This window comes from Lagenorhynchus albirostris, chromosome 2, assembly GCF_949774975.1.
Source record: "Lagenorhynchus albirostris chromosome 2, mLagAlb1.1, whole genome shotgun sequence".
NCBI lineage: Eukaryota > Metazoa > Chordata > Mammalia > Artiodactyla > Delphinidae > Lagenorhynchus > Lagenorhynchus albirostris.
The window spans coordinates 148,841,614-148,864,529 of record NC_083096.1 but is presented as its reverse complement, the minus strand read 5'-3'; the positions used below and the strand labels follow the sequence as shown (position 1 = coordinate 148,864,529).

Here is a 22,916-nt window from a genome sequence, read left to right as displayed (position 1 = left end):
AGGACAGAATTGAGTAGGATTATTATTTCCCATAATCTGGATATAAAAAACATAGTTTCTGATCTTCTAAGTACACTAAATGTATCTAAAACTTTTTATGCTGGAACATGAAACTTGACACAAGATCAACCGATTGATATTAGGCCCATTCAAATAAGCTGAGATGCTAAAGTACTAAGAGGATTATGAATTTCCAGGATAGGACTTCCCTAGTGGTCCAGTGGTTAAGAATCCACCTGCCAAGGCAGGGGACACGGGTTCAATCCCTGGTCCGGGGAGATCCCACATGCCACGGAACAACTAAGCACGTGGGCCACAACTACTGAGCCTGCACTCTAGAGCCCGCGGGCCTCAAGTACTGAAGCCCGCATGCCTAGAGCCCGTGCTCCACAGCAAGAGAAGCCACCGCAATGAGAAGCCCACACACCTCAACGAACAGTATCCCCCACTCGCCACAACTAGAGAAAGCCCGCGCACAGCAACGAAGACCCAATGCAGCCAAAAATAAATAAATAAAATAAATAGATAGATAAATAAATAAATTTCCAGGTTAATCTTTATTTTGATAAATTTTCCTATTTGATTTAAGAAGACCACTTAGGTCAAATAGGCAACTCACCTCTTCTGATAAAGTGGTTAGAAGTCTATTTCAGAGGCTGGTAAAGAAAGCAATCAAGAGAAAAAGGAAGTTAGATTCCTGGGGTTAGGGCAGGCTCTTCTATAGTTTACATTACAAAGGTCAAAGGAGGAATCTGATAAAAGGCAAAACAAAATTAATAACATGAAGTATTGTCAAAAAATATTCACCAAAAAATATTTTCAACCTTATTTCTCTCTCAAGTGTATTATTTCCACTAAAGGGAATATTTTATAGCCATTAAAAGTGAGTTACTGGGCTTCCCTGGTGGCACAGTGGTTGAGAGTCCGCCTGCCGATGCAGGGGACACGGGTTCGTGCCCCGGTCCGGGAAGATCCCACATGCCGCGGAGCGGCTGGGCCCGTGAGCCATGGCCGCTAAGCCTGCGCGTCCGGAGCCTGTGCTCCGCAACAGGAGAGGCCACAACAGTGAGAGGCCCGCGTACCGCAAAAAAAAAAAAAACAAACAAACAAAATAAGTGAGTTACTATAAGCAGACATAAGATAAATGTACAAGAATGTATTAACTTACATGTTGTCAGTAACAGAAAAAAACTGGAGACAATCCAAATGTCCATCAATAGGGTAGGTTAAATAAACTGGAATACATCCAAATAATGTATTATATAGTCATTAAAAGAATGAGGTAGGGCTTCCCTGGTGGCGCAGTGGTTAAGAGTCCGCCTGCCGATGCAGGGGACACGGGTTCTTGCCCCGGTCTGGGAGGATCCCACGTGCCACGGAGCGGCTGGGCCCGTGAGCCATGGCCGCTGAGCCTGCACGTCCGGAGCCTGTGCTCCGCAACGGGAGAGGCCACAACAGTGAGGGGCCCGCGTACCGCAAAAAAAAAAAAAAAGAATGAGGTAAATTATATATATACTAACATGGAGAGATGTCAAAGTTTCACTGTCAAGTGACAATACCAAGATATTGGTATTGTCACTTGACAGCGTCACTGTTGGCAAAATAGAATGTATAGTGCAATCGTATTTTTATTTTTTAATATAATAGTAAACATTAGTATATATCAAAAAAATTTAAAGGAATGCATATATTAAACTTTATCTTGGTGGAAGAGGTGATTATAAGAAAGACTTTTTTTTTTAATTTATTTTTGGCTGTGTTGGGTCTTCATTGCTGCATGCGGGTTTTCTCTAGTTGCGGCAAGCAGGGTCTACTCTTCCTTGCTGTGCGTGGGCTTCTCATTGCAGTGGCTTCTCTTGTTGTGGAGCACAGGCTCTAGGCACGCGGGCTTCAGTAGTTGTGGCATGTGGACTCAGTAGTTGTGGTTCGCAGGCTCTAGAGCACAGGCTCAGTAGTTGTGGCGCATGGGCTTAGTTGCTCCCCAGCATGTGGGATCTTTCCGGACCAGGGCTCAAACCCATGTCCCCTGCATTGGCAGGTGGATTCTTAACCACTGTGCCACCAGGGAAGTCCCAAGACTCATTTTTTTATGAAATACGTTTCTGTTCAGTTTTTTTACAATGATCTTGCATTACTTTTGTTTAAAAAATGAAGATTAAAAGCTTAGAACAGGGCTTCCCTGGTGGCACGGTGGTTGAGAGTCTGCCTGCCGATGCAGGGGACACGGGTTCGTGCCCCGGTCCAGGAAGATCCCACATGCCACGGAGCGGCTGGGCCCGTGAGCCATGGCCGCTGGGCCTGCGCCTCCGGAGCCTGTGCTCCTCAACGGGAGAGGCCACAGCAGTGAGAGGCCCGCGTACCGCAAAAAAAAAAAAAAAAGCTTAGAACAACTAAAAATCACCCTTTCATCCCTCCCACTACAATAGCTTAGACTACATGAGATGAAATTTATATGTTAAGTGCAAAGAGGGAGGGGCAAAAATATAAAAATTGAATAATCAATGATTATAATTATATAAAAGTATGCACTGGAAAAAATAAAGGAATTATACCAAAGTGATAATGTTATTTTGGGTAGAAAATGTATGACTTATTCTTTACTCTTATTCTAAACTTTCTATAATGTTATATTGACAATAAATATAGCAAACTGAACATAATTTCACAATCAATGTATAATGAAAATGAATCTCTTAAAGCATTTAATTATTAATATACAGAAATACAAACATAAAAGCTGACCTGTAGTAATTCAACCAAATTCATATTAACTACAGCATACTCCCTGGTATTTCTTTTTTCTGAAACGGGTTTGCTTCCTTAAAATATTTTCTTTCTGATTTAAATTCAGGAAAAAAATTCTAATTCCAGTTAAAAATGTATTCTCTAATGTAACTATGGAGCTTTAAGAGGACTTTTAATGTGATTTCCTTATACTTGTAAAGCTTCAACAAGACCAGAGCCTTACCATGCCACAGAGTTATCTGGTCTTAAGAATCCAAAGGAAAGAGTACATAACTATTATAAAAGGTATTTTCAAACAATGCCTATTTTCATAGTTCTTTAATATATATACACATATATACTTTTCAAATAAAGGGTCATATTCCAGTCTGAAATTTCACTTCTGTTTAAATACAATTGTCTTTGATAATATCTCTACTATTTCATAAGCATGAAAGATTTCAACATCATTTCAGACTAGTGGGAAGGAAGCAAACTGCAACCTGTAACAGTTCACATAACACACATGACAGTTAAAAAAAAATTCAATGGCGGCTTCCCTGGTGGCGCAGTGATTAAGAATCCGCCTGCCAATGCAGGAGACACGGGTTCGATCCCTGATCTGGGGATATCCCACATGCTGCGGAGCAACTAAGCCCGTGCACCACAACTACTGAGCCCGTGTGCCACAACTACTGAAGCCCATGCGCCTGGAGCCCGTGCTCCGCAACAAGAGAAGCCACCACAATGAGAAGCCCGCACACCGCAACGAAGAGTCGGCCCCGCTTGCCACAACTAGAGAAAGCCCACATGCAGCAACGAAGGCCCAACGCAGCCAAAACTAAAAATTTTTAAATTAAAAAAAAAATTCAATGACATTTGTTGCATATAAAATTCCTTAGCTTGGCATTCAAAGACTTTGCTCCACTAAAACTGGCCTAATCATTAGCCCCCAGACTTAACCCTCCTTTCAAGTGTAGCTTTCCCCTCCTAACTTGGCTTAAGTGATGTTCATCTCATTCCAGCTGTTGTGCTCAGTTAACATCTTCTTGGTCTTCCTAGCTTCACTCTCACACCTCTCCCAATCTATTCTCCAAAATAAGTAAACTTTTGAGAACTTTTCATGTGTGATACAAAGGCTCTTTCTTATCTGGCCCCTGCCCACATCTCCAGCCTCATCTGTCTCTATTCCTCTACCCACAGACACAATCTGCTCCAAACATAGAGAACTACTTGTAGAGTCCTGCTCACACTTCAATACCTAGAAGGAATATTCCTTCTCCCTGGCATGTTCTTCTTGACCTCTTCTACATGGCTCTCCAGTGATCATCTCATAAGGAAAGTGTTCTCTGGCCCCTCAATCTCTTTTTTCTGTGTTTTGATAATGCCTTCCACAAAGCTCTGTTATTATAGTTATCACACAGTATTTTAATTGTTGCTTATCTGTCTCTTTCACTGGACTCTGAGCTCCGTGAGGGTTAGACTTGAACTTACTCACCTCCAAATGAATTATGGCATACAAATTTTAATACTACTATATGAATCAAAATCTACAGTGGATAAAAAAATGAAAATAAGTAAGACATTGAGATTCCGTACTTCCTATGTAAAAACATATTCATTCTTTCATTCACTCAGTCAACAAATATTTATTTAGCACCTACTAAGGGCCAGGCACTATGCCAGACCCTAGGGAGTTGGTAATGACAATGCAAACACATACACAAAAAGAATCCTGAGAGTCCAAAATGTTAACATTGGCTATTAACTCTTTGAATCTTGGGGAGATTTGAATAATTGAAAATCATCTCTATCCCCCAATTCCTCCTTAATGAACATGCATTAATTTTATAATCTTACACACACACACACACACACACACACACACAAATGAGGGGTCCTCCCAAATTACAAATTCCTACCAATCAGTAAGAATACAATACGCAAAGTAAATAATGTGCAAATTTGTCAACCATAGCTAATGTGAAAGCAAAACAATTTTTGAGAACTTTTAGTCAGATTCCAATTATACCTAATACAAAGAACAACAAAGACTAAAGTATGCAAAAATACTTCAGGATTTCCACTGTGCCTACTTTTGAAAAAGATCCCATGCAAATTGTCCAAGAAAAACACTGACCACAAGATCAATACCACCCTAGTTTCCCACACTGCAGAAAACAAAAATTTGTCATCCTATTCCATTTAATGCAGGAGAAGAGATGACAATCTCTATACAATTTGTTCAGAAGACAAATTAATAAGTAACACCATATTTCATCTGTATAATGATTTACAGTTTACAGTTCACAAAGCACTTTGACCTTAACAATAATTCTATTTTCTTGTTCCCACTGGATAGATTAAAAAACTAATGATTGAAAAAAAAAAAAACTAATGATTGAGATGAAGAAGGTCTTTCTAACTATGACTCAAAATCCAAAAGCCATAGAAGACAAAATTGATAAGTCTGTCTACATAAAAATCTAGAAGTTCTGCATGGGAATAAAAGAAGTCAGAAGACAAATGTCAAAATGGGAAAATATTTGCAATACATACCCCAGACAAAAAAGTTTATCTTATTACATGTATATATGATATATATACATAAATACATATATATCAATACATAAATATATATACATATTTATATCATATATAAAAAGAGAGAGAAACTTAGAAATTAATAGGAAAGAGGCCTATGACTCAAAAGAAAAACAGGTAAAGAATTTAAACACGTAGTTTACAGAAAAGGAAACATGAGTGATAAAACAATATAAAAAGATCCTTAACCTTAACGTAATATTTTAAAACTTAAAACTACTCTGAGTATCATTTTTCTCTATCAGATTAGCAAAAATTCAAGTTTGATAACAGTAAAACATAATCTTAGTAACACCAATCCTGAAGCCAGAATACTTGGTTTGAATTTCTGCCACAGTAACTGTATGATTTGGGCAAATCACTTAAAGTCTCTATTCCTCAAATTATTAATCTGAAAAACGGAGATAATAACAGTACCTACCTCAAAGGATGTTATTAAGATAAAATGAAGTAATGTATATAAAGCACTTAGAACAGTATCTGGTACACAGTAAGTACCATGTAAGTATTAGCTATGATACAGCTAATGTTGGTGAGTGAACAGGCAATGCACATTTTGGAGCAACCCCAAAGGGAAGCAATTTGGCAACATATTTCACAGTTATAAATGCATATATCCTTTGACTTAGAAATCCCACTTTCTATAAAGTGATCCCACAAATATCCTTTTACACATGTAAAATGACACATGTTCAAGGGTCTCCATTACAGAATTGCTTATAATATCAAAAGAGTAGAAGCAACATACATGTACAACAATAAGGAACTGGTTAAATTATGATACATCCATTCAATGAAATACTGTGCAGATTTCATGAAAAAAAGCAGAAACTCTCTATGTACTGATCTGGAAAGATCTCCAAGATACATTAAGTGAAAAAAAATTGGGGGGGTAATGGGTTGAAGGTACAGAACAGTGGGGACTATGGACTAACTTTTGCATGAAAAGTAGGAAAAATACATTCATAATTGTAAGCGTTTGCCTAAAGAAAGTCTAAAAGAGTGTAAAGAAACCAGTAAAAGTGGTTGGGCAAGGGACATGAAACTGCGTGGATGAGGAATAGGCATAGGAGTGAGACTTTCACTGTTTATATAAAATATATAAATATTCAACTATTTATTTAACCATTTGAATGTATTACCTATTCAAAAATTAAATTTAAAAAAACCTAACGCTCAGAGGATAAAAAGTTTGCCTACAATCATATAGCCAATCATAACAGGGTCGATGACAGTTAGGACTTCCACTTTTTTCCTTATATCACACTGCCTTTCTGAAATTTTCAGGAATGTAAGATTTAAAAATTATCACAAGTAAGCCTTTCTCTGAAACAACCACTCCGAGTGCTCAGTAGAAATAACACCAGTGAGACTACACTGAAGTCATCTCCATATGACGACTTGGAAAACAGTATAATACTCATTGTTGGCCCAAAACATTCACCATCACCCACACTATACAATGTAATACTTGGGCTTCATTTACCAGAAGGAGACAAAATTCTCATAAAAGCCCTTATCATAGATTTCAAATTCCAACACAACATTCATTTTGCAGAAAAGATGAAATGTACGACACAAAGATTATATTTATAAACACTTTCACATAGAGAAAAAATCATTAAAGCAAGTCAGCTTTCTACTCTAAATAAGCCAGGGAATGAGTACATGTAAATATGTAAATATGTAATTTACTTTTTACAAATAACGTAAGTACAAAATGTCATTGGGGATACTGGGTTGGAGATTCCCTAGTCTAGCTTCTCAGCACGTACACTTTTAAACAGAGCTAAACAGGCCTATCATATTCCAAATCACAAAAGATCTGTGTTTCAGACCATCCCAAATAGACATCTGTTTGAGAGAATAATACATCATACATCCAGGGCATCAAGTATTTGAGGATCTCGACATTAATTCACACACAAATATCTGTACCACCTAGTACTGCTTTTGAACAAGTGCCAAGGAACGTCCAACTCAATTCTGGGTCCCTTAGTTCTGAGCAGCCCCACATATAGGACCCAATATCTTCTCTGTTCCATTTCCCGCTTCATAGTGGGCAACTATGACATCCATACTGATGACATATCAATATCCTTTATAGCCCCTTAACCTCCCACTACTTCAATAATCTATGCGTCTATTCCCCTTCAACAGCACTGAGACAGTTACACTCTGGTTTTTTTTTTTAAGTTTATTTATTTACTTATTTATTCATTTGTTCATTCATTTATTTTGGCTGCGTTGGGTCTTTGTTGCTGTACATGGGCTTTCTATAGTTGCAGCGAGTGGGGGCTAGTCCATTGTGGTGCGCAGTCTTCTCATTGTGGTGGTTTCTCGTGTCGCGGAGCATGGGCTCTAGGCACGCGGGCTTCAGTAGTTGTGGCTCGCAGGCTCTAGAGTGCAGGCTCAGTAGTTGTGGCACACAGACTTAGTTGCTCCGCGGCATGTGGGATATTCCCAGACCAGGGCTCGAACCTGTGTCCCCTGCATTGGTGGGCGGATTCTTAACCACTGCGCCATCAGGGAAGTCCCTACACTGTTTTTTGTTTTACCTTGAAACTATATTTATACTGAACTCTCAGCTTTCTCATTCTGTTTTTCTTACAAAACCTAGTCTTCAACCACATTTCTGATTGTCTCCTTATTTTCCAAGTACACCAGCCCCAAAGAAGGTTTTATTTCTCACAGCCCCAGCTCTGACGCTCAAAGTGCATCATACCATCATACCTCCCACACTATCACTAGCAATGTAAAATTACTCTCCATTTTACCTTTCTTTCTTGTAAATTCCAATTCTGGATCAACCCAATCATCTTTTTTGCCCTCTTGCTCTTAGGCTGCTGGAGTGGAAAATGCATGCTCCTGGGCCCCACTACAAATGTATATTTCTAACTTTCACTTGGCTTAAATGTGTCAGCAATCTTTTTTATTTAATCCTTAATCCAGGGACTTCCCTCCCTGGTGGCGCAGTGGTTAAGAATATGCCTGCCAATGCAGGGGACACAGGTTCGAGCCCTGGTCCGGGAAGATCCCACATGCCACAGAGCAACTAAGCCTGTGCACCACAACTACTGAGCCTGCGAGCCACAACTACTGGGCCCACATGCCTAGAGCCTGTGCTCCGCAACAAGAAGCCACCGCAATGAGAAAGAAGCCTGCACACTGAATGAAGAGTAGTCCCCGCTCGCCGCAACTAGAGAAAGCCCACGTGCAGCAACGAAGACCCAACGCAGCCAAAAATAAAAATAAATTAATTAATTAAAAGAAGAATCCTTAATCCATTCCTCTTTCATTTTCCATTGAATATTTCCATGGCCATAATACTCAAGCCAGAAACTCACCATAGTTCCTTCAGTCTCCAAAGATAATTGACGTCTCCACAGATAACTTATCACATCAACAAAATAAAACCATCTTTTAAACTCTCTCACCTTCCTTCTCTCCTACCACATCATTATCCATCTCGATGTCTATCCTTTCGGTGTCAAAGAATGAAATGCCCAACGCATCTCCTAAATAAAATTTCCCCTCAACCTACCATACTAAAAAGAAAAACACACATGTGCCATAGTGGAAAGAACACAGGTTTCAGAGCTAGACAGACTTTTTCAAATTCTTGCCTATAGCTTCCCAACTGTAAAAGAGGGATACTGATACATAAACAAGGCTGTTGTGATCTATAACGCATCTTTATGATACCTGGCATATAGCGTAACCTCAACAAAGGTGTTTCACTACTATCAGCTCTCCTTCATAATCACAGTTGTTGAAAGAGTAATTTTACTGTCTCACATTTGCTCCTCAATCCATCACGATCTGACTACTGCCATCATTCCCACCATCACGCTATCTAAAGTGTCTTTCAAAGAAAGCAAGTGATCTTCTAATTACTAAATTCAGTGGTTTCTTCCGAATTCTCATTCTACTGGTCATACACCACATCATACACTGATGGTCGCCCTCTCCCTTCTTGAAACCCTTTCTTCCTTTGGCTTCTATCATAATGCCATTCTGTTCTAGTTCTTGTCCCACTGTTTTAACCTCTCTTTCTCAGTGTCTATTACCCTTCAAACAATGATATTCCTTCTGGTCCACAGCCCTTTTCTTCTCTTCTTTCAGTATTACCACCGCATACTAAGGCTTCAAACATCCCCCATATACTCTTTGTTGACCCTCAAATATATGTATTCAGTTCCAAACTTTCTCCCAGTTTTCAGACCCAAATTTCCATATACCCACAATGATACCTGAAAAACACCTCAAACTAAACTTATCCAAAATCACATTACCTCCCCTCAAAATTGCTTCTTTATGTTCCCTATTTCAATTAACACTATCAATCCATCCCATCAGCCAAGTTAGAAATCCCCCACTAATTCTCTCAACTCTATTTTTTTCATAATAAATACTATCTATTAAAAGACAAAAGTGAAAATACAAGTTACAGATCAGAAGAGAATTTTTGTAACTAATTGTACTCAAAGTATATTAAAAAAAACTTTTAGAACTTAGTAAGAAAAAACCCCACAAAGTAGAAAAATGGGCAAGAGACTTAACAAGCAATTCACAGAAGAAACCAAATTGGGAAACACAAGATATTCAACATTATTAATAATTGGGGAAATGCAAATAAAGACCACAGTACCTTTTTATACCCCCTAAATTGGTAGAAATTTAAATGTCAGATACTACCAAATACTAATAAGAATATGAAGCAGTGATAACATTCATACTCTGCTATAGGAGTGTAAATTGCTGCAACCACTTTGGAAAACAATCTGATATCTTATGAAGTTAAAGTGCATATACCCCATGATCCTACTCCTAGGTCTTGTTGCATGTGTGTACCCCCAACTCCAGCCATAGGCAATCACTAATCTACATTCTGTTTCTTTAGTTTTGCCTACTCTGGACATTTCGTATAAATGGAATCATACAGTCAACTCTATTTTGAAACCTCATGGAACTGCATGCCATTCTCTTCATTTTCCTACCACTATTCCCCTCTGACCTGGATTAGCACACTACTTTCCTGCCTACCTAGGCTTTCTGCCTCCACGCTCTTCACTTTGAATTCTTCCTCCATATTTTCACCAGAGATAATCAACCATACCAAACTCCTGCTTAAAAGCTTCAATGGCTCCCCATACCTACAGAATAAAGTCCAAATTATTTAGCAAAGTTTTTTTCAGAGGGATACATTGAAAGGTTTTTAAATTCGACAAACCCGGTTTCACTTCTAGCTAAATCTGAATACTGGCTTAGTCCAGAGTGTTCAAAGTTAAGGGTAAAAGGCAGAGGAGGGAAAAGGAAAGATGCGGAGAGGAGGGATGACAGGGGAGGAGTGAAAAAAAGGAGTCAGTAGTGTCCGAGGGGAGGGAAGTATCTTTCGAGGGTAGAAGTGGGTGTTTTCGAGGGTGTTACGTTTGAGAAAAAAAGTGAGGGAGTCCAGATCTCTGAGCGAGCTGACAGGGTGGAGCTGGAGGTCTCAGAAACGGGAGTTCTGCGACGAAATGAAGAAGTCCTGAGTCTCTGAAGTGGGGAAAGAGCCTGAAGGAGTCGGGGACCAAGTCCCTGATACGAAGGAACTTCTACGGGTTCCGGGCCTCTAAGGTGGGGAGGGAGAAGGCGCGGGGCAGGGGTAAGAAGCCGTCCCGGGACCCTGAAGGAAGTGAAAAGAGTAGGGGAAGGGGTCGAGGAGTGTCCCCAGCCGCTGAGAGGAGGCTCCGGGAAGCGAAGGAGTCTTGCCAGTGCTAAAAGACCGGAGCACCAATGCTCCTAAGCCCATGCGGACGGTAGCCGCGCACGCGGGCCGGGGAGCCCTGGGTTAGTGCCCCACGCGCTCTCTTGGCGTTACCTGAGGCGGGACTGAGCAGCCAGAGGGGTGCCTGCGCGGGCGGGAGGGGGAGGCGGAGGCAAAGAGGGAGCATAGTAGCCCTCACAGCTCGGAGGCGGCAGCGGCTCTTAGCCTGCGGAGGCGGTAGGGCTCCCTCGCGCAGAAGCCGGCGACTCGGCTGGGCCAGCGGCGGCGGAGGACGAGGAGGCTACTGCCATGACCCCGCAGCCGGGGCCGCTCCCCTCGCCTGTTCGGCGAGGCCAGGAGAATGATCCGGCCGGCGAGCCAAAGAGCGCAGCTGGAAGAGCCCTGGGCTGCCCGGCCGCGAGCGACTGAAACTCCTGCCCAAGCGGGCAGGGAAGCTAGGGGCGGGGTTTCAACGGTCACGCCCCTCTTCTCAAGCCCTCCCTCAGAGCAGCCAATCAATCGTTAATCCTGGAAAAACGAGCTAGTGGAATTGCCCAATTAGCACTAGGAATGCCACGTGGTATGAGGGTGGACACAATGGGCGTTCAGAAAAGCCAATCATCAGCCCAAAGCGCCAACTCCGGAGGACGAAGGGAACCAATAGGAAGGAAGTAGAAGTAAAAACAGAAGAGGCAGTGTGCGGGAAAGGCGGAACCAAGGGCGGAACCAAGGAGGAGAGAATACACCTGGGGAAAACCCGAGCCCAGGAGCCTCTCAGAGGGCGGGAGAGTAAACACAAAATGGGCCAATCAAAATGCCAAACATATAAGCGCTTGGTAATTGATAGAGGCAACAGAAAATGGATTCTACTGGCGCGGCTTTTGGCTTCGTGAAGATATAGCTGAATAAGGACTTGAGTAGGCAAAAGCCGTATGAACGCAGAGTCGGACAGGATCTCACTATAGTGTGGAGGGAAAACTGAAATAAACAATTATTAGCGACTTGAGATAGTAAGAGCAATGGGTATAAATGCTGAGCGAGCAATACCTCTAAACTAAGAGATTCGATTTGGTGAAGCCTTCTTCCAGGAGGTTAACACTTGAGCTGGCTTGAAAACAGGTTAGAGAATAAGAATGCTATTCAGCTGTTCAACAGGCACATATTTCCTCATGCTTTCCATACGCCTGGACCTCATGCCATCAAGGTATGAGCCTGAGCAGATTGAAGCTTCCAGGGCAAGAGCAGGCAAACAGTGGAGTATGGCCTTCCTGCACCCACGTTCCCTGGGGTTAGAGACCTCCTTTGTGCCATCTTTAGACTTGCCTCCTGTTGCAAGGGTCTTGACAGATGAGTGGAATTTGAACAGTAGGAGTATAGGTGGTGTGCATTTTTTGGTGGCAATAAAGTTTAAGAAAGATGTGTGGTAAGAGATAGAAGGCAGAGATAAGAGGTTAAATGTGGGTTCAGCTTAAATGCCAAACTTGTCCTTTCTTTTTTATGCTGGGAGAATTATCAGAGGTTCTTTAGCAGGAGAGTAGCCTTTACAGGACACTGTTTTAGGAAGATTGATAGCTCACAGGATCTCTAAAGGGAGAAAAGAGGTCACCATCACCCAGTCCCCTTGGCAAGCCTTTTCTGTATCATTCGCCTGGCAACAAATCATGTGCTGCCACCTGGTGACTGTTCAAATACCATTGTTCCACATTGCTATTTAATGTTTCTGTTGGAGCCCTGGCACCCTTGCAAACCTGTCTTCCACAGACCTTGATGCAAAGTAGTTGATAAATAAGTAGAGCACTGGTAGCAAGTAGATTAAATAGTGCCATTATGCCAGATATATCACCTGCCCAGTAAAAGATGTCAAAGACAGGGGTTCCTTGTATCTGCTTCAGCAGGAAGATGAGCCTTCATGGGAACTTTTGGGTTTTGTTTTTTTGAACAGGTTCTGTTGGACCCAGGTCTCATCTCTACCATTCCATTCTCATCAATCTCCCTAATGCTGAGGGGGAAGAAAACATGAGGATTGCCTTATAGCTATTCAGGTGTCAAAGGCCCACCCTTCATGACCTGTCTGCTGATTAGGCCAGGGCCTTGAATGTACCCCAAAACAGGAAGTAGTTCCTGCTCTACTCACCCCAGCCTTTTATTATGCTTTTATTTCAGATAACTGTCTCCTCTTCCCAGCTAGACTGAGCTAAGAGATGGGAGTCCACTGCACATCTTAGCTTAGGACAAATATATACCAGGACTGTTATGTATTATGCTCAATAAACATCCACTTGGTGGATAAATGACATTATTTTTGGGGCTGTATTTAGCACTGGAAGAGACCTAATGAGACCTCAGTGAGATGCTGCTACTTCTAGGGAAACCCTGGACTGCACTGTCTAGAACACAAAGCCCAGGTAAGGAAAAAGTAAAGCTTCCCTAATCTACCCAGGAAGGTATACTTCCAGAGAGCAACCAAGTGGTAGAAGGATCAGAACCAATAGCCACAAAGCATTTTAAAAAATATAATAGGAAATATCAGAGTGCATAACTCTTAGTAAGAATAGTATTGAATAAGGGCTTCCCTGGTGGCGCAGTGGTTGAGAGTCCACCTGCTGATGCAGGGGACACGGGTTCGCGCCCCGGTCTGGGAAGATCCCACATGCCGCGGAGCGGCTGGGCCCGTGAGCCACGGCCGCTGAGCCTGCGCGTCCAGAGCCTGTGCTCCGCAACGGGAGAGGCCACAACAGTGAAAGGCCCGCGTACCGCAAAAATAAATAAATTAATTAATTTAATTAAATACAGCATTGTTTCTCATCATCAAAAAAAAAAATTTAAAGAATAGTATTGAATCATAAAATTTGTTTCAGTTAATAAATACATACATTTATATTTACTATGCTACAATGTAAACTGTATTTCTTACTGGAGGTCACAGTCAAAAAGCCCTGAACACCATTGGACTAGAGGTAGAGACTGAAAGAAGAGACACTAAGGAGGAGACTGCTGCAGAAATGCAGCCTGGACTGCTGAGGATGAAGAAATATGGAGGGGCTAGAGTGAGCCTCAAGAGGCAGAAGCTGAAAAAAAAGGAGAGGAAGCCTTCTATTTGCCAGGTCAAAGGCCCACCAGAGTGTCTTGCCCTCCTCTGCATCCCCATAGCAGTACTGCCCCAGAGCATTGTCCTACCTCATTCTACCCACCAGAATGGGAGCTCTTCCTTCCAACGTCCACTGAGCACAGGGCTTGCACTCAGAAGATACAGTTATAAATGTCTATGAACTTGGATTTCAGAGAGAGAGGTGACAGGAAGCAGTCAAGTCACAGGTACAGCTGAGTCTATCCCATGTGGGTGCTGATTCACAGAAAACACATCAGGCAGGATTAAACCATTTTATTGCTTGTGGGTAAGGCTGGACAGGCAGTGACAAACCTCAGTAGGGAGGGCAAACACCAGCTAGATCAAGAGGGGAGGGGAAGGGGACCCAGAAACAGGACCTTGGAAGGGAAGGTGAGCAAAGAAGACATCATCCTACTGCTCTTACAAGTCCTTACAGTCACTCAGGAGCATCTTGGGGCCCTTAAAGTATAGGGCTCTGGGCCTGGAGCTGAAAGCTGCTGGGCTGCAGGTTAGAAAGGGTATGCCTCTGGAGATCTAAGAGGAAAGAAAGGGAAGAGAGAACAAATCATCAGCAAGCACTGTGATACATACAGACCTAGGCTGTGGGCCCTGATGGGGAAGGACATAAAGGCCTGACTCGGGATAAGGAGCAACGGAGGTTGATGGATTCACAAAGAAAGAGGCAGAGACTCCATTCTACCCAATGTCAAACAATTAGGCAGCTGGCATCCAGGCACCATTCAGATTCAGCTTCCCCAAGATCCATGCCTTACCCCCACCTAGCTACCTTAAAAGTTCCCAACTACTGTTACTGTCTGGAAGACTGACTTCAGAGCTAGATGAAGAAAGAGACATGGCGAAGGTGGCAGCCAGGGGCAGCTTAGACTGGAGGACGTGAACGGAGGTCCTGCAAAGGGGAAAGAATCAGAGGCAGAGATGGTGATGGTGGGTCAAGGGGGCCCTCCCAGCACAGAACTGTCCTCCTTCCTGAGGCTAGGATTCCAGTCCCCTCCCCCTTTATCCTCCAAATATATAGAAATACCTCGGTGACTCTGTGTCAAGTAAAGAATGCCCAGTACTGCCCGTATGGGCTGCAACCCCTACCATACCACCCCTACCAGCCCATTTCAAATTTAAGATAGCTAGCTGAACTTTGGTCCCTAGTGCCTGGTCTCTGTGAGACGAATCCCTTCCACTACCGCAAGCACCCACACTCCCTGACCTGAGGGGGTCGTGCTCCCACCGGGCATCCTGGACCTCTGTCCTGGCAGTCTCCAGGGTGTGACTTTTGCCCTCCTGGCCACTTTCCAGCTGATCCAACATCTGCCAGACCATGGGCCCAGGTAGGACCAAACCTCTCCCTCTCCAGAAGCAACTCCCCCTCCCCACAATTAGCCTCTTCAGCACACTTGGAACCCTCATGTGGACAAAGATAGTTTCTCATGGCCTGGAGCAGAGGGCTTGGGAAGAAGAGATTTGGAGGCAGGTGGAGTCAGCACAGGGAAGAGGAGGAAAGAGATAGAGATAGGAGAGGGTATCCTGGCCCGCCAGCAAAACAGGATAGACAGAGAAAGGACGGGGCCTCCAAAGGGAGATGTGAACAGATAGGTCCGATCCTGGTCCTACCTTCCAGCTGTGGGCCTGAGCTTGCCGCCCCTCAGTCATCTGTTTCAGCAGCAGCTCCTGGTGCTGGCCTGTGGATGAGAGAAAATGTAAGGGGGATGTTCTCCAACTTCCTTCCTTCCCCTTCTCTGGCACTGAAAACTAGGACAGAAGCATTCTGGTCCAGCTGCTGAGAAGTTTCCAAGCTGACTGGGGAGACTAGACTCACACCATGAGAGGTAAGACAAAATATTTGGCCAGATTTCTAGGAAGCTCAAGCAGTCAGAGCTATGGTCATTTATTAGGAAAGCAAGAAGGCTTTCCAGAAAAGGGAACAGGTGACTTCATACCCACCCCCAATCTTTTACTCACTCAGCTGGTCCTGCAGCAACTTCAATTCCTCCCAAAGAATCTCTGACTCCTTCCACAGCAGTTGCAGCCTGCAGGAATGACAGCAGTGTCATTCTAAAGCCAATTAACAAGCCCAGAGGAGGCTACCAGAGTACCAGGAGTTCAGAGGCCTGAAGAAGGCGAGGTTTTGCCCATCACTTACTCATTCTGCAGCTCTTGGTGAAGGCCACTGGTAGCACTGCACTTTTGTGGTCCTGTTTGTATTTGGGCTCACGCCTGTTCCTGTACCTAGCTTCGAAGGCCCTGCAGTTCCCTTCTCAGCCCCTCCAGGCGTTGCTCCAGGAGAAGGACCCTTTGCTCTGGGCCCCCCTGCAGCAACCTTAGTGATGCTGTAGTGGGACAAGTTGGGGATCGGCCCCTCTAAGAACTTCACACATGAGCCTAGAGACTCCACTTGCAAATCAAGACACAAGCACACACACAACAGGAGTGCAACAAAATGTGTTCACACATATGAGACTGTGTATATGAAGAAAAGAACTGATCAGATACCTTCTAGGGCAGAGATCTGGTACTTCTGCTGCTCTCGCTCTTCCAGCAGGCCCTGCATAGCCTGCCTTAGTGCCTCAGTCACCTACCCAGGCAGAAAAACCACACGATCTATTATGCAAGGGGTTCCCCCAACCCCTGGTATCCTCATCTCACGCAAACCCCAAACATACTCACCTAGGATTCCATGCCTCACCTGAGCCTGGGATCGAAGCTGGGATCGAAGAATAGTAAATTCATCCCAGAGAGAAGATGCACTACGGGCCTCAGCCCAACTTAGTCTCTCTGGGACAATGGGAGTCTCTAGAGCCCAAGGCTGTTGAGCTTGGACTCCTGACTGGGGAGGCAAGTAATGAGGGGAAACCCAGGTCCCAGTCAGGTCTCCTGCTGAGGGAATAAGGAAGGGACGAGTGCAAAGCCTATTGGGGGGGTGGGGGGGCGAAATGTTTGTTCAGGAAAATAAAAAGCTGGAATTTGCAAGGACTAGTGGACGGCATAGGCACTGGAAAAAGGCAGATTCTGGAAAGAGAAAAGGCTGAGGGATAGGTAGAAAAAGGAACAATACCCGTGGTGGAGACTCCAAGGGGATACAGCCTTTGCTACAAAAAAACAAATGCACAGGCCAATGAGTTCTGTCTTGCAGTCCTTTAACCCACAGCCCCTAAACCAGAGGGCGGGGGACTCAGGCGCCCCCTCACCTTAATCCTGGCCACATTTCCGTCAGTAGCATTGAGAAGCGCATCGAGGTGCTCAGACCATCTCAGGCTCCTACTCATAGCCTGCGGCAGAGCTCTGGCTCCCTGGCATCTTGTGCCCTTGCTCTCCCAACTGTGGGCACCCAAGGCACAGCCCAGGAAAGACCACAACGTCAGATCTAAAGAGGTGAGTGGGGGATGCAATAATAAAGGTAAGGATGCAGTATCAGACCAAAACTACGCCTCTGGGACTAGTCAGGGGAGCAACGTCCTTGGGGAACTGGTGGAAAAGCGGGATGCCCTGATACGCAGATATCAGGTGGGAGTTAAAAGGTACCGAATCTTGGTCGAGACCTCTCCAGACGCACGACACTTGCGCCATCACACCGAACTACTGCCGCCGCCCGGTTCAAACCTTACGGTAGGCCGGGAAAGCCCGCCTTCGCACTGGTCTCCGCGGTGCCACTTGGGAAACTGAGTTCACCTCTACTGGAGACAGCTGGTGATGCAGGCTACCGAACTACGTTTCCCTAGAAGCAACACGCGCAGTCACAGCCCCACCGTGAAGCTTGCCGGGAAACTGAGTCTTTCGGCTTCTGTAGTGGCTGTCTCTAAGGACCGAATGAACTACGTGTCCCGGGATGCATCGCGCAGAGCCAACGAAGTCCCGCTGCCGATCCCAGTAGTTCTTGGGAAATGGAGTCCAAGCTGCCTCAAAGCTTAACGTCCCGAGTTACCTTGAGACTCCATTCCCCAGCAGGCTCAGCGTGTAGCGTGCGCTATGGAGCCGCAAGTAGCAGAGCTGAAGCAGAAGATTGAGGACACGTTGTGCCCTTTCGGCTTCGAGGTTTACCCCTTCCAGGTTGGTTTATCCCTACTGTGGTGCTAGGGCGAAGTGTATGGTTGGCTTCGGTGCCACCGGCGTGAGGCCCTGGAGTCCTCTGAACTTTCCCGAGCTCTTCTGGCCCCGTGTTCGTTTGACGTATCGGGACAGGGTCTCAACGGGCGCTTGGGCTAAACGGGTAGAGAACTGTTGCAGGTTTGTCCTTTTACCCTCATACAATGCCGGATTGATGAATAGGAGACACCATATGATCCAGTAACCCTGTGGCTTTGTCACCTACGTAATTTACAGGAAGAAAGGTACTGTGGGGCCAGAGTCATTTTGGAAGCTTCCCGAAGGAGTTGGGAGGAGGGCAAGGCCTGGAATGTTTGCATGGCTAGAATTTTGGTCATCTGATTAGCGAAGGGCATTCATGGTGTTGAGCAAGCAGACAGTTGGCTGGGTTGTTCCATCTACCAATAAAAGGTTACATTCATGATGTTGCCAGTCACCAGTGCTGGGCTGGGTATATAAACTATACACTTGCCTGACACAGAAGTCTGGCATCACCACCTACCCTTGTTCCCATAGGTCCATTTCCCTATATCCAGTGTCCCCTGCACTGAACCCTGTGCTTGGAAACAAAGCTAAGTCAACTCAGCTTGAGCCTTTTGCCTGATGCTTACGAGGCAGCCCACTTCCACCCCTTCCACTGAGTGGCACACAGCAGTGCTGGGAGAGGATTATAGAGGAAGAAGTAGGTTGGATCTAGCCTCAGAGAGGCTTCCCTGGAAAAAATGGAGTTGAACTATATATGAAAAGATAGATTGGAAGGTTATGTACATCCCAAATATCAGGAAGAGCTTGAATAAAGGTGTTGAGATAGTAGTGGTGGATGGCAGGTATGAGGGAGAGTGGGGATGCCTAGCTGGTGCAATCAGGTAGGCCTGGATAGGAGGAGCTATGGTATTGAACAGTGCCATATACAGCCCTGCCAATCATCCTAAGCTCCCCCTTCTCTCACCTCCCTAGCTCCACATACAATCAGCCACTGAGACCTTTAGCAATCTGTCTCCTATCCCAGATCCATTTCCTTCCATTCAACCCATCTATGCTCTTGGTCCAGGCCACTATTTATCATTTGAATTTCTGCAGTAACCTACTTGCTGTCACTTTACCTCCATTCCATCCTCCACACTGCAGCCAGACTGATCTAAAACTGATCATGTCAGTTTACTCCTTAAATCTTCGATGGCTAGCCCCTCATTGTCACCAAATTAGACCCATATTCCTCAAATTGGTAGTATTCAAGGCCAGTCAGTCTTACTCCTACTGATCTCTCCAGGCTTCTCTCCCTCTGCTCCCCTCTACAGATGCTTCACTTCTGTCAAACTAGACAATTTGCTATTCTCCAACTATGCCTTGCACTTTTTACCTCTTTGTTTATGCTGGGACCTATTTAAAACACATACCAGATTCTCCCTCTCCACGTCAGCCTGTAAGTTTCCTTCCTAGCCTTCAAGACTCAGCTTCCAAGCCTTTTCAAATTTCAGAGGGCCTTCACTGGCTCTGTTATTGCACTAATCACAATATAATCAATTTTTTTTGTCCTTAGTTTTTTATGAATTCTTTGCCTCTCTATTGTAACTCCATGTCAGATTCAGATGCGTCCCCATAAACACACATCATACATCAGTAGAATTTCATTGATTGAATAAGAGGGAGGCTGGGCAAGATGCATGAAGCCTTGAATGCAAAGCTAAGGTATGGGCCTGGCTAAGGCCTAAGTTGGCCTTCTTGTGTGGCCTGAATTTTCTGTTCCAGGTGGCATGGTACAATGCACTCCTGCCTCCAGCCTTCCACCTGCCCCTGCCAGGACCTACCCTGGCCTTCCTGGTACTCAGCACACCTGCCATGTTTGACCGGGCCCTCAAGCCCTTCCTGCAGAGCTGCCACCTCCAACCACTGACTGACCCTGTGGACCAGTGTGTGGCATACCACCTGGGCCGTGTTAGAGAGGTGAGCAACGCTGGCTGTAGCCTTCCCCAGCTTCAAAACCTGCATCTGCTTCCAGCTCCTTGAAGCTTAGTGCAGGATCTAGACCTGCCTAGGGCTAGGAGCCACTTCCCGGGCAGAAGGGTATCCTAAAGCCAGCCTTGACAATGTGATCTCTCCCCATTCTGCCTTCTCACCCCGGGTTTGGCCACCTCCTCTAGCAGCCCCCCAGGTCTGAAACCAGTCTCACTCACCCTTCACTGATGGACAACTATATGATCAGATTTCCCTTGGCCTCCAAGTGAAATGGGAATAAGCCCAACATTCCCCACGCATCTCTCACCTTTCTTTGCCCTAGACCTGGAAGCTTTATGCTGTCTTTGGGGTCTTTTGAGGACAGAATACTCCCCCACTACACACTTTACATGTATATACACACGTACACATACACTGGGTCTCCCCAAAGCTGGGCCATGTCTTCCTCCACATTGGGCCTCCGGAGGGCAGAGCCAAGTCACCCCTCATAAAGGTTTCTGAACAAGACTGTATTTCCCTTCAAACATGGGCCCTCTTAGACACAATATTGCTTTCTTCACGCTGGAGCCCCCAGCCCCACTCCAAGTTTAAGATCATGTTTCCCCTTTAAACATGACTTCTGAGGACAGGGCCGTGTTAACACAACTTAAGGCTCTGTTGGACATGGTCATGATTCTTCTTGTGCTAAAAGCTTCCATCTTGTTCTCTATCACAGAGCCTCCCAGAGATGCAAGTAGAAATCATCGCTGACTACGAGGTACACCCAAACCGGCGCCCCAAGATTCTGGCCCAGACAGCAGCCCATGTGGCAGGGGCAGCTTATTACTACCAACGACAGGATGTGGAGTCTGACCCCTGGGGAACCCAGGTCAGAGGGTAAATATTAATGAATAGGGGCTGAGAAAGAAAAGGAAAGGAAAATCCCTCAAGATTTCAAGTCCCAGGCGTTCCCTGGAGGCCTAGTGTTTAGGATTCCAGGGTTTCACTGCCATGGCCCGGGTTCATTACCTGGTTGGGGAACTGAGAATCCCGCAAACCGCGAAGCACAGCCAAAAGAAAAAAAAGATTTCAGGTGTCATTCTTCCACCTCCCCTGGGTAAAGGAATTGATGGGTACAATCCAGGACAAAGATGCACCATGGTCAGGGGTCTGGTTCCTAGGGACACAGAGAACTAGTCTGTTCTTAGTCTTTGTGATAGAATGGAGGGGGCAGAGCTGTGATTAGAGTGGTGAGACTGGGAAGCTGAAGTTCAGCTCAAGGAACGTTTCCTTGTGGTCAGTGACTTCATGAAAAAAGTTGTCCAGGAGAGGGAATAGAGGAGTCCAGTCAAGGACTGACAGAGGCTCACATGTAGACTCAGAATGAGAAATGAGAATGAGTAAGTGAACAAACCTAGCTTGCATTGCTGGTAGCTGGATTTGGTGCCAAGACGACCTCCATGACTGTCTTCTTTTTTACCCACTCCCCAGCACATATCAGGTGTGTGTATACATCCCAGATTTGGGGGCTGGTTTGCCATCCGAGGGGTCGTGCTGCTGCGAGGAATAGAGGTGCCAGATCTGCCACCCACAAAGCCCCTCGACTGTGTACCTGCAAGAGCTGACCGGATCACCCTGCTTGAACGCTTCAACTTCCATTGGCGTGACTGGACTTACCGGGATGCTGTACCACCTCAGGAGCGCTACTCAGAAGAGCAGAAGGCCTACTTTTCCACTCCGCCTGCCCAACGCTTGGCCTTACTGGGCTTGGCCCAGACCTCAGAGGAGCCTAGCTCTACATCCCAAGAGCTTCATTTCACCACATTCATCCCCAGGAAGCCTCAGAATCCCAGCAGAGGCTGGCTCAGCCCCAGGGTCTCACCACCTGCATCCTCTGGCCCTTGATACCCTCCCCTCCCCTGTGGGATCCTCATTTATGACAGTTGCACCTGCTGGGACTTATTTGGCTAGACAAGATTTTATTGGGTACAAGATGATCATTTTTGATAAAGAATTATAGTAGAGATATTAAATGAAGATAACAAGGCTTAAAGAAGTTTGGTCAAAAGACCAAAGCAGGGCTTCCCTGGTGGCACAGTGGTTGAGAGTCTGCCTGCCAATGCAGGGGACGCGGGTTCGTGCCCCGGTCCGGGAAGATCCCACATGCCGCGGAGCGGCTGGGCCCGTGAGCCATGGCCACTGAACCTGCGCGTCCGGAGCCTGTGTTTGTAACGGGAGAGGCCACAACAGTGAGAGGCCCGCGTACCACAAAAAAGGGGAAAAAAAAAAAAAAAGACCAAAGCAGATCCAGACTTGCCACCTGCCTTGGAATGTGGGATTATTACCTGTTACCATTTCTCTGCAGTGCTTCAAGATGCTACTTGTTACAGGGCTTAAGAAGCAACTATCCCCTAAATAACGCTACCTGCCTCAGAGGGTTCTTATGGAGACTGAATAAATACGAAATAGTACCTGGCATATAATAAGCTATTATTAAAGGCCCCAGGAATCCTATACTGCCGCTCATAGTTCTTACTTGTCTGAATACTGGAGGGGTAGGTAGGCTGGGGTAGCCGTGTCTGGAAGGTGTCTAGAAGGGCACCACATGATATACAGAAGGATTCTCAGTCCTGAATCTGCCCTAGCCTCAAGAGCCCAGGAGGAATCCACCTTTGCCCCACTGACAACCCTCCCTCAGGA

The 22,916-nt window shown here is 45.2% G+C and overlaps 2 protein-coding genes and 1 long non-coding RNA gene across 8 annotated transcripts in view; 1 reads left to right on the top strand and 2 right to left on the bottom strand.

Annotated features, from left to right (window-relative positions):
• Positions 1–11,506, bottom strand: part of TESK2 (testis associated actin remodelling kinase 2) — a 127,113-nt gene extending 115,607 nt beyond the window's left edge. For 4 of the 6 annotated variants that reach the window (XM_060140194.1, XM_060140193.1, XM_060140197.1 and 1 more), the window contains exon 1: positions 11,192–11,506. The gene's annotated coding sequence lies outside the window, so the exon portion shown is untranslated. Of the gene's footprint in view, positions 1–619; positions 657–10,374; positions 10,481–11,191 lie in introns of those variants that run through there. The other 2 variants (XM_060140195.1, XM_060140196.1) reach the window with 2 other exon arrangements.
• Positions 11,507–14,470: 2,964 nt separating this feature from the next.
• Positions 14,471–17,093, bottom strand: LOC132516223 (uncharacterized). The gene is made up of 5 exons (XR_009539284.1): positions 16,692–17,093; positions 16,342–16,528; positions 16,161–16,228; positions 15,813–15,880; positions 14,471–14,720 (listed from the first exon to the last, which is right to left on the bottom strand). It is a non-coding gene; the product is annotated as an uncharacterized LOC132516223 (long non-coding RNA).
• A 1,050-nt stretch (positions 17,094–18,143) lies between these two features.
• Positions 18,144–22,289, top strand: MMACHC (metabolism of cobalamin associated C). The gene is made up of 4 exons (XM_060142630.1): positions 18,144–18,245; positions 20,031–20,225; positions 20,953–21,105; positions 21,708–22,289. The coding sequence occupies exons 1-4, from the start codon at positions 18,165–18,167 to the stop codon at positions 22,119–22,121; spliced, it is 843 nt and encodes a 280-aa protein (XP_059998613.1). The 5' UTR covers positions 18,144–18,164; the 3' UTR covers positions 22,122–22,289.
• The last annotated feature ends 627 nt before the right edge of the window (positions 22,290–22,916 follow it).